Source organism: Archocentrus centrarchus, chromosome 8 (assembly GCF_007364275.1).
Source record: "Archocentrus centrarchus isolate MPI-CPG fArcCen1 chromosome 8, fArcCen1, whole genome shotgun sequence".
In the NCBI taxonomy this organism is placed as follows: domain Eukaryota; kingdom Metazoa; phylum Chordata; class Actinopteri; order Cichliformes; family Cichlidae; genus Archocentrus; species Archocentrus centrarchus.
The window spans coordinates 24737311-24749925 of record NC_044353.1 but is presented as its reverse complement, the minus strand read 5'-3'; the positions used below and the strand labels follow the sequence as shown (position 1 = coordinate 24749925).

Below are 12615 nucleotides of genomic sequence, written 5' to 3'. Positions count from 1 at the left end.
TCAGTTGATGAAAAGGTTTTAAAAAACCCTAAAAAGTGATGAGGGCCTGTTCATTCTGACTGAGTATTTTACTTGGGCTTTTGATGCAATTATGTCTGGTTTATTAGGTGCAATGTAGGGCAAGACCAGTGGTTTTTACTGAATTCTATCATGATATTTATGTCCAAAAGACCTTCCTTGGATAATGACACTTCTTTTCAACAGAGTTGATTGGTCAGTAAATGATGGTTTTTATATGTATTAATCTGTTATCCTGAACATACACACTACGTAGAGCCCGTTAAGTGTGTGCTATGAGTTACCATAGTGTACCAAAACAAGTAAATGACCATTGCTGTAGTCCTAAAACTCCAGAGTTAAACTTAGAATTAACTTCCAAAGCCTAAAACATACTTTGCAGCAGAATCATGAAGGTGACTGGATTGTGTCTCCAAGACATTCTAGTAATTATGCACACAGCCTCATGGTACAACGTGCATTCTTCTGCAAGGATAATAGTAAGCAAATATTGTCTAACTGTTGTAAATAAAGTGGGTAGGCGCTCGCCTTGCAGCTGGAAGGTTGCAGGTTAGAGCCCCTGTCCCTGCACCGTGCCTTGCCTTGGGCAAGCCAGTTAAACCACATTGCCTAACGGTAGCGCCGGTCTCTGGCCGCATGACCGCGGATGCTCGTCTCTGGATGAGTGATCTGGAACGATCATTTCACTGTGTGCCTTGTACGCACAATGAGTTGACTCTAACAGTAAAACAAACAAACAAAAATCTAATGGCTGTGTACAAGATAACGTCTGTAGGAAGAGTTTACTTATACAAGCTTATATCCACAGACCGCTATCTCAGAGCATAATGGCAAAAAGTCAAACCACCTCCTTTCGACACAAAGTACATTCCAAGGCAAAAGAAAGACATGACGTGTAATGTTACACAACTTGCTAACACACCAAACTGATTTATGTATGCATGTCAAGAGCAAAACCTTTTATTCTTGACCTTTGTGTATGTTATTTAACTCCACACAATGACATGCAAAAAAAGATCAAAATGTGTAGAAATAGCATGTGAAGTGCACCTGCGCAACACCATATCACAGTGATAATTCTGGCTGAAATAATTACAGCGTAAATAGCAAAAACAACCAAAGCATATACATGGAATCCAAATTCTCTCTAAACCTAATTAGACCTGAATTTAAGAAGATTTGTAGGATATGTGTAGAAAACTATAAAGTTCTGTTATCTTTTGTTAATACCATCTCTTAGAAAAACACGGGCAAAAAGTAAGCACAGGCATTCTGTTGTGTACTTGTGTGGTATCTTCAGATTGGTATATTCCCTACAGATCTTCTACCATAGCCCTCAAAATGTAGAGCAGGTGTTACTGAGACAGCCCCAAATTTATGAATCCCATTTTGTGAGATTACTGGTCTCATTCAACTACAGCAATGTCAAACTGTTGCAAACATTAGTATGTGATCATAATTTCACTTCCATTAAGTGCGCATTAGCCAGAGCATTACCGACAGGGAAGAGAGAGGCAGTATAATACATCATTTAGCATTTAGAAACAAACAAACTTTGCTTGAATTAATGTTTAAATCAATGACAAAAGGATGGCTCAACTCTTGATAATTTTTTAACCATTTAGCCATTCACTTTTTTCCATCGCAACGTGTCAACATCTCAACCCTCTCAATGAAACCCACCCATCGATGTAAAATGTTTCTTGCATGTTTATTTCCTCTCTGAATGTGTCATTTTGAGGTGAATGTTCAAAATTAAATGCCCCATTCAGGAATTATTTAGCCCAGGGACCCTAGAACACACAAGCACATTTATTATTATTTATGTGAGCATGTCATCCTCCTGTCTAATGAGCCTTTCACCGTAAGCATAATGAAACAGCTTGCATTAGCACAGGATAAATGAACAGCCTGAGAGCTCCCATATCTACACAGTGAGATGAAAGCAGATGTTCCACAACCCAAACACCAGCGTAACAGACTTAGATCTACAGAGGAACAGAAGGGACTTTGAGTCAGTGTCATTCTCATCAGCTCATTGAGTCCATTAGAAAATTCCCCTGGTCAAACATCATTATGTAAAAACAACGCCTAACTGAGCCATGACCAACTGACCATGAACGAACTCCCAAATTGATTTTTTTCTACTATAAACACATTAGTGATAAACAGGTTCCCTGGCAAATAAACCTGGAGTCAAAGTGAATTTCAACTATCACACACATGGAAGGTGGTGTAACCAACTCAAACACATCTGGGAACTGGCTGCAAAACTGATACAAAGGGTATTTTAAGATAAGATAAGATAAGATAAGAAAGTGTTTATTTGTCACATGCGCAGTTATACACAGTACAATACACAGTGAAATGTATTTTGTACCTGCAACCAAATATACACACACATATAAATAAGAAGAATAAAAATAAGAAATCCAGCACTTATGGTATTATTAGTCAATTAGAAGATAGGATTATAAAAAGAAAGCAGTTTTTTTTTTCCCAGTAATTTGTAGTTTCATTTTACTACAGGAAAGAATAACTGACTCATAAAATCAAAACATACTGATATATATTTGTAGATTTATGGGATATCTCTGTGTAATATACAGTAGACCTGTTTATTGATCAATCTGTAACTATTAACATGCATTTGTGTGCATGGGTGTAACTGTGTATAAAGGTATAAGGAAAACTAGAGCTGTGAAAGGATTAACTACACAACAAACCAGTTTCAGTTTTTACTGTCAAAAAGTAAATCTGAACATTTCCTATTAATAGTTTATTGGCCATTCATGATAACTTCCTTTGATAATTCCTTTCCAAAGTGTTGTGTGTTTCAGTTTTACTGGTAGATAAACTCAGCCGGGTGAAGCACACATTGGCTCTATCAAAATATGAGGCCTAAAATAAAAATAAAATAAAATGTTAGAGAGGATAAACATATATAGGGTGAAATATTAAAAAACAAACAAACAAAAAAAAACATGGGGACGGTCCTCTGTTTCTGGTGCTTTCATTGTTAGAAGTCTAACCTTTAACCCCCTGTGTGACAGTCACACCAGGTGTAAAATGTAATATAATTTAATATGTATTAATTATACACCTTATGATTAAAACAAGGGAAGCTTTAAATTAAAACTCTGACAATACTTCTTGCTTTTGTCTGATTAAAAACTCTTACAGCTCTCTTCATCCATCTGGTGCATGTACAAGAGCAGTCAAATGGATTACTGTATTTTAAAGGACCACATCATGTTCTAGACAAATGTCATAAATCCTGCGTGCATTACTGGTACAGCAGCCACTCTCCAAAGCTGTTCTAGTCGATTTTTCCGACACTTTCTGTCTACTATTGGCTCCACTGCGTATGTACGAAAAATCGGTACAGAGAATTACAGTGCAATGCTTTTCTTTTTAGTCTCTGCTTTGTAATTTTAGCGTAAGTAGGCTAATGCAACTGAAATTGCAGATTGACAAATGGAAAAGTTCTACCGTGAAGGCAGAAATTATGTTCAGTGAGTGGGATTACATGAGAGCTCTCTCCCGAAGCTGATTTCTAAACGGAAAAATTAATTATTATAACTAGAAAGCAAATGCCAAACAAAGACACACACATATACACACACACACACACACACACACACATACACACACACACGTGTGTGTATGTGTGTGTGTGTGTGTGTGCCTTGTGGATGTAAATAACCACACAGGACTGAAAAGGTAACTCACCTGTACCAATCAAGTCCCTTTTCGTAGTTCCTATCAAAGAAATGTGGCTCATTTCCAACTGCTCTGACATCCGGATGCACCCTGAGAGCCTCCAGCAGGGCTCTAGTTCCCCCTTTCTTCACCCCGATGATGATGGCTTGGGGAAGTTTCTTCTCTCCATAATCCGAGGTGCAGTTCACCCTGAGTTCGCTGTCCGTGGTGCTGAATTCCTGGTGCTCCCTCTCCAGCGCGGTGGTGTGATACGCCGCCGCCGATTTAGTTGGAGACGGCTGAGTCCTAATCCACTCCACTGTTCTTTGTTCGGCCTCAGCATGTTCTTTCGCGATGGAAACCGGGGTTGTTCTCTCGGATTCGGTGAATTCAGCAAAGCCCTGGGAAGTGGAATAAAGTTTCTCTCTCAATGTTACAAAAGTTGTCTCCTCTGTCACCAGCCTCCCCTGATACACATAGGTCTCTTGCAGAGGGAACTGCAGCGAGTTGTAGCAGCTCATCAAGCTATAGAACAAGTAGGTGACAGACAGGGAGAGGGTGAACATGAATAAGATTTTTCGGGGCACTTTAGAGGTGAAAACCGAAGTGCTGGACCAAAATGCCATCTCTGATAGCAATGATCCTCTCAAAGAAGTGGTCAGACATGTTTCCACCCCGAGTCTTGCATGGACAAAATCAACAGCAATAATCAGTCACTATCAACGCTGCTCCAGCTAAAAAAGCGTGAAGCTGGACCAAACCACCCTAATCCAACCAAATCGCATATTTATAAGGATAGCTGGAACTAGATCGTTAAAATTCCGAAAGGAAAAAATATATATATTTATATCGCGTCCTTTTGCTTGAGTATCGATTTCTAATTCCAAGGCTGACAGACAATGTCACAATTTATTGGACTGAACTTGCAGATATGAGAAGCTGGAGGTCTGGCGTCCTTCCAAATTAGCAGCCTGGCTGGAAATGGACAGCGTGTGATGGACGAAATCCTGGCATTTTATGAACAGGGGAAAAATTTTACAAAAGGCATTGAGAAGCAGAGTGTTTAAAGTACGCGTTTTCTCTCCAACCGTTCAGCCCGAAGTCCAGTCCCGTCTCCCATAAAAGAGTAGATTCCCATCCGTACAGGCAACCTACAAAAACCACTGAATCTTTCCAACATGAGACAGTTTGGCGCGCAATCCTGTACGCTTCTCTCTATTTACTTTGTATAGTAGAAACTCGGTTTCCTTTTAAACAAAGCATCCACACTTCCCACTGACTACCAGGATGCTGTTCGCCGTCCTTACGCCTTCTCACAGTGATAGGATACTATGATGTGCGCCTCGGCTGGGTGAGCTCATCTGAGCTGAAGCACTATAGAGCCACACAGCACAACTAGTGTGTACACCCACTTTTCCCCTGTCCGTGCACAAGTAGTGCTAGAAACGTCAGATTTCCTAATCTAAGATAGTTATGTAGAAAGAAGCCTCTGATCTTTCCCGAATAGATCTACTTGTAGAGAGATAGGGCTCACGCAACTGGAATATGTGAGAGCTTATTGCAGCGTGATTTGCTCCATATAAAGTTCACTGTTAAATTCAATATCAGAGAGATTATTTTGATAGAGGTTATATTTTTTTTTTTACAGAAAGCTCATGTCTGCACCCTGCTGGTTTTTTGCGGCGCATTTATTTAGAAAAGACGAGCGAGTGTATGCAAGAGAGAAAGAAACAGAAGCAAAGTTTAACCCGATATATGAGGTGAAATTGATATTTAACGTTTTTAAATTAAAAACGTTGATGCTAATGTCAGTTTTCTTTAACACTTTTCCAAGTGAAAGAAGACAGAGAACAATTCTGTGTTCTGCTTTATGCTGAGGACGGGGATGTTGCTTAGCCGATTTATACACTGAATTTATTATACATGGGCTGCAGACTATAATTACTGATGAGAATATTCAGTAGACCTTAACTTGTACACTTTGTTGCCACGATATGAGGTTCTAAAATTGCATGCCACCGAAATGTCTCCCCGTATTAGAGAATCTCATTCATCACACACCTCCAACACACCAGGAGAGCCATCGTCACAATAAGTACTGGGTCACAAACAATTTGCAATGCCTGCTTCTCAAAACAGCGAATCCCTGCTATATTTAAAGTTCTCTGCGCTATTTAGGATTCAGCCAGTGCATTTTCACTAAATTGCAAAAAAAAAAATAAAAACAAAAATGTCATCATAAGAGCTACCATGACAGAAAGAAAACATACATTACCACTGCTGACATGAATAAAGTTTTTACAGGGGCTATATTAGTCTAAGGCTGTAATAATTTATAGTTTTTTTATAATAAGAAAAGGTGAACTGACATTCAGAAAACAGGTTGGAAAACAATGTGATTATCTGAGTCATATTCAATCATATTTATTAACGTTCAAAGCCAAATCTGTAGCTCATCTTGGGTTTAAGGAGTTGGTCATTTTTGGTCTCAGCTGTTGTCAGTGTTTAAGGTCTAAAACTTGACTCCAGATTAAAAAGATACATTTAGCGACTGGTGGACACAGTGGGGCATTTATCGGTTACAGACCCACATATTTATTTCAAGAGTTAGTAGAGACCAAAAACTCAGAAAGAGGAGAGTGAATATTGAACTTTAAACCAGATGGCCAAACACAGTGTCAAATATGCCAATTATAATGTTTCTCTGTAACTCCTGGATGTGTAGCTAAGCAACAGTTTACTATCAACACATATTTTTATGGACAAATCAGAGTTATTGCTTGGAAAACAAACCTCAGTGTAGCCTCAAATACCCAATAAATAGTATCACTAGGTTCAATGCAGAGATACATTTTTGAATTTACATTCCATCTATGATTAAATAAATTAAAAAACAAATAAAAAAAATAAAGTCACTGACAAACCAAACTACAAGTAAGCAATGCAGGTGATTGGCTGAGTGGGAAGAAAGTATGAACAAGTGTTTGGAGCACAGTGGTTACTGGGTGTTTGGCAGTCAAGAGAGTGTAGGAGAGCTCAATGGGTTTGTTGAAATTGTTGTATTCATAAATTGCCACTCGGAGAAGCAGAGAGCTCTCAAACACGAACTGCACCGTTTGTGAATTCCCACTGTTATCAGACTACCTACCTGTCTAAGAGTCACTCTGTCAGAGATTTCTGAGCATGTTCCGACACTCTGGTTATGAAGTAGTTGCTGCAAAATGTTCCCGTGTTAATAACACAAGTGAAACGGTATTAAGAAGGAAGCTTCGACTCACTGCTGATGATAAATGATTATCACATGAGCACATGAGAAAATATATTGAACCATTTTATCTTCCCTTTGTTGTGTCCGTTATCTGAGCCATTCATAAATTGCTCATAGATCGTCTTTCCCTCTGGAAGCTGAGTGCACACATTGCTTCTATTTGCATTTACAAATAAGCGGTCGTGCAGAAAAAAAAAAAGTGTTTACTGAAATCTACCCTTAGACTCTACTTCACACTCCAAACAACTGATCTACAGGTTGTGTCAAAAGGCAAAGATCAAAAATGAAATATTTCCCTAACTTACAGGCAACAGGTCTTTAAGGGATTTAGGCTACATGTTTTACAGTGTTACAGTTTAAAATAACCCACCTAACTCATTATTTCATGCAACTAGCACAGGGTAGTCACAGTGGAGCAGCAAATATTTAGTGTTCATCAGGGCAAGACTCCGAGCCAAAGGAGGTATTACTCCTTGGCGCTCACATTAACGTTTGCCTCATGTCTAGATTGCATTTGGATAGGAATTATCCATATTAGATCTTCAGCAAATATTTATTGTCTCATCTATAATATTGTGTCTGCAGTTCCACTGCAATTTTGATTTTCAATATTCATTCATGCTAAATTACTGTTATACCGTAAATATTTGTTTTAAATCTTATTTTACAGGCTACACACATACTGTACAGTAGGACACATCTAGTCCATGATGTTTACATTTTTTGAACAAAAAAAAAGAGATCCTTAAATTCACTATAAAAGATGTCATGTTTTGTATATCATGAGACAAACTGCAAATTTTAAAATCTAAACAAATCAGTAGAACACCAGCAAATGATTCCCAGTTCCAGTTTTTCCTGTGGTATAGTGGGGATGCAGCCTGGTTAGTCAAGAGCCAGTTCTTGCAAGACACATCATCTCTATGTTGAATTAATGTGACTACAGACACTCTTCTGTGTCTGATGGAGCATCTGAAGTTGCAACACACAGTCTCATGCTGAAACCCCAAAGACTCCAAAATAATTCTTATGACAACACACACACATGAAGCTTCTGTGCTGCCAGTGCAAACTACATCAGGCCTGTGGCACTTTCTCAATATAGTTACAGCTCAGGAGCTGCAGCTCCACCTTTGAGATTTGAGTCTACTAATATGAAATGACTTGATTCTGAACTCTGCCACAGTCTAAGCTTGTCTGGTGGAGCTGAGATGAACGGCTATTGTGGAAAGGTTTTGGCAGACCATATACGCTCAAACTGTTACGGGGCTCAGTGCAATTAAAGTCAGAGTACTGTGGCCAGCAGAATCAAAGCCTGTTGTTCCACTGGGGCTAGTACCTGCAAAAATGGTTTATCAGCCTACATTTTGAAAAGGAAATGATAAAATGGATTTAAGTGGCCATGCCTATAGTGACAAAAGCAAGGAGAAAATACTATCAAAAGAGCAAACTTGTCTTTGGCCCCCAAATCAGTAAATCAATATTTGTATGACCTTGTAATTGAATTCTCTCTCTTTCATGCACCCTGTGAATTAATCACAGACTGCAATGTCACAGTGCAGAAGCGTGGCACGTTTCATTCCTTTGACATAAACATATATAAAGAAACATATAATCTAGATACAGAAACTTTTGCAGCAATCTACCTTAAGTAGTGCTGGCGCAGGTTCAGGAGAATCTCCTATCTTGTTGTCTGCATTTAATGGAGATAATAAAATTCATGAGGAAAATGCCCCTGAGTGATACTTGAAGGCATTTTCCTCATGAATTTCATTGTGGAATCTCTCAGCAGGAAGATTGGAAATATAAAGATTTTGTGTGTTCGTCCTGGAGTAGAAGGATTGTTTTAAGGCATGAATTTATTTTATTTTGTTTTTATTATTATTTTTATTATACTTTTTATGTAGAACAACACTGTGGAGCACCTTTAGACTATGAAGAAAAAAAAAGAAATCACACATTTCCTTACACAAAAATTACACACTGACAAATCATCTTTGCATTATACCAATGATGTGAAACTCTCCTGCTTTATTTCTGGGCCTGGCAAACACATGTGGATGAGTAGCACACAATCCTCTGTGGAGAACATTTGTTTAGGGTAAGCAAACCAAACACAATCAGAAATCTGGTTATGGCATATTTGCAGACATAGTAAACAACAACATGGGGTACACAAAAACATGTTCTTTGCATTGTGAGACCTGAAGCATGAGGTCCTGCATTTAAAACAGAATCTGGGATAAAACAACAGGAAAATATGTTTTTTCCACTTTGGATAAATAGCAATAAAAGCAAGTTTGTTTGTTTTGTTTTGTTTTTTCTTTCTATGCAGACATTTAGGGTTTTATGTCTCCTGAGCATTTGTTTGTTGGTTATTTCATTTTTAGTCACTTTCTGGCTATGCAGCACATGCAGGAGTGATTAAATTGGGGGATACATTTTGTAATATAAACAAATATAGAGAGTCATAAGTAATGGTGATAAATGAATGGGACAAAATGAGTCACATGAGAGTCCCCTTTAGTGCTTTGATCTTATAACACCAAGCTACAGCCCTGGATTATGCAGTAAGCTTAATTTATCACCCTGTTAGAACACAAAATTACAACCAACCTCAAGGTCTGGACTGTAAAATGGTGTCCCGTTTTCTTTCTTTTTTTAAACTTTTTTTTTTTTCCACTCAGCATACTAAGGAATTTGGAAGCACCTTAATTGAATTTAGAAGGTCAAGTGCAAAAACTCTACTGATCGATTTTTAATGCAGTGACCTTAATAACCGTGAAAGGCAATAAAGATGAGCTGTCTTTGATTTTCAGAATGGGTTATTTCAGAGTCATATCTGCATGTAAAAGTTTACATGTTAAACTTAACATTTATATTTTAATGATCTGTTATACATTACTATTTAACTTAAGGGATTTACTGTAATAATCAAATTCTATTAAATTTTTTTGCACTAAAATTATTCATTGTCATTATAATTGTGTATATTTATGAGTAATGATGTGCACTGGTGGTATTTGGCAAGCAAGTGCTAACTGCCTTCTTCATTGGCCTGGGTTTTGAAGCAAATTTTGTACTGCAGGCTTTGGCAAAAAAAAAAAAAAATATTTGTCAACTATTTGTCAAAACTTTAATCTGACAAACTTGAGAAACATCTACCAAATTATCATGTGAAACAATAGTAGCTTTTTTAGGATCCAAACATCTAAAAACTGCATTATCTACTTACAACAGCAGATCATGGTTTTGAATGTTTGGGATTGCTGGTCTGAGTTATGTGCTGAGATGAGAAACTGAAGGCCAAGCAGCAAACAAACTGCTTTATTAAAGCTATAGCAATTAATGGCTCATTGTAGCGAGTTCCAGCTATTGATTTACATTGTTATTAAACTTGTTCCTAATGTAAAATTTCATGGTTGTGTTTTACCCCTGATGTGTGCAGTTGTCTTCTTTGGCCAGTCATACTTTTATACACTGACAAATCCTCTAATCCTGTTTCTATATTAAAATAGTTTTGGAGCATGAATTTGCAGAATGCACATTTGCCAGCACTCACTGCATAGCTACACTGTCCCCAGTGCTCTTATTGTAATTTTCGCAAAAGCAATTACTGAGTGTTTTGTCTTAGAACACATAAATCTGTTGCCAGATTAGACTAAAATTGTTGCTATAAAACTGCTTTGGAAGTGCTGAATTTGCCAGAACAACTTAACAGGGTCACTTGACAGAATGAATAACTGATATTATTGATTTGCTTGTTCTAGCATTATAGATCTAACTGGAGATTCTTGTAGCCGCGTCCTAGTTCTGGAACTTTCATCTTTAAAAATTCACATTCCTAAAACCAAATATATCATAACGGGTGGGCATGGTCTGTCCTATTTCAAAGACTACTCCAGATCAGGCAGTGGAAAGGTAGCCTCGTTCTGACATAGAGGACAAATCATCTATGACCCTCAGTAGTCATCAGTCCTTGGCACTTCAGTTAATTGTCTTATCAAGGGTTTCAGTTCAAGAGAGGACCCCCGATACAGGACACAGAGCCATGAAGAAAGACCATGAAAACTTTAAAATAAGTCAGTGAAAAAAATAAAACTCAGTGTACAAAATAAAACAAAGGGCAGCTTAACAGTCCAGGTGAAACACAGTCAATCAGAAGAATGGACGCATGCAGGTATACATACAAAGTGACAAGAAGAAAGGCAGGTTTAAATATGCAATGAATTCAGTGAATATGAGTAAAACTAACATCGGTGAAGTAAGTGATCATAAAAATAGAAAGAAACAAAGATTGGAAGACAGAAGTCCATAATTAATAAAATATAACAAGAAATTCCAAAGAATGATTCAGGAACTTTTTCTACATTAGCCTGTTGGGACTCAGAAACAGGGAAGATGAGAGTAGACTCATCTTCCAGGAACAGGGGGAACAACAGTCAACAGGAATGTTAGCCAACACAGTGGCAATCCTTTGCGGCTACTCACGCAGGAACAATCTCTGCAAAAGGACCCGGACCCAGTCAAATGACCCGTACTCAAGAACAGTGGATTTGTCAGCTGACTCCGGCAACAGCGTTTGCATTGGCAGGTCATGAAAGGGTCTGTGCTTGGACAGATCCAGGTCCAGACCCAGGAGCAGATGAGACATCAGTCAAGTGAACGCTGAATCAGGAACAGCAAGGGCGGTCAGTGACTCAAGAGGTTACTTGTTGTTGGCTGACCCAGGAACTGGACAGACTTTGAATGCTACCTTTAGGAGCCTTTTGAAAACAATATTTCCACTCCTATTTTTACCATTTCATTTCAGCTTCTTTTTTTCCCCAGCCTAGATTATGGCAGAATGCACAGGAATTTCCCATCCTTTTTAAATCAGGGCAAAAATAAGACCAACATTCAATTCAGTTCAATTTTTTTTTTTATATAGCACCAAATCACAACAAACAGCCAGCTCAAGGAGCTTTATATCATAAGATAAAGACCCTACAATATGTAGACATCAAATTGCCTCTTTTCATCTGAGCAGAGACAATAACTTATGTAGAAAAAGAAAATGTATATTTATGTAAATCTAAAATACCATGTTTCCTAGGTGTTTTCCACTTGTTCTTTCAGGCATTTCCAATCATACCCCTTGATGCCTTCACTCTTGTACTCCTAAAACAATAACCATTGCTTTAACCAAAAACAGCATTCTAGAAGGAAATATTATTGAATAGTTTTGAATAGTTGTTTATTGTCTCACCAAGTGTTATACTGCATGGTCAGTACAAGTGGTGCAACTGAAGAGAACAAAAGAATTAACTCCGTTACGAATGGCATTCGTGATTCTCTACACATGTTGCCACAACAATACCATCTTTCCTGTTTTCAAATGGCTAGAGAGGCAATGCTGAAGTGAAATGATAGATACTATCCATTTCCTGATCAATAATTCTGCCTCCCTCCATTGTTGACCAGGCTGCCACACTTTGGACTAATTAGATGATAAAAAGTGATGGATGTGTATTAAATTCAGGTGGACCTTAAGAGAACTCCATTGGGCTTTGTCCTATTTTGAGCTGACCTTTTAGTTGCTAACTTTATTGTACATGAATGCAGTTATACCAGTTTGCTGGATGCTT

General features: G+C 38.0%; 1 protein-coding gene across 1 annotated transcript in view; it reads right to left on the bottom strand.

Moving 5' to 3' along the window:
- The window catches only part of hs3st4 (heparan sulfate (glucosamine) 3-O-sulfotransferase 4), a 92612-nt gene extending 88030 nt beyond the window's left edge, over positions 1-4582 (bottom strand). The window contains exon 1 of the mRNA XM_030736475.1: positions 3751-4582. Within this exon, the coding sequence (XP_030592335.1) occupies positions 3751-4346 (596 nt within the window). The 5' untranslated portion in view covers positions 4347-4582. The remainder of the gene's footprint in view (positions 1-3750) is intronic.
- Between the last annotated feature and the right edge of the window lie 8033 nt (positions 4583-12615).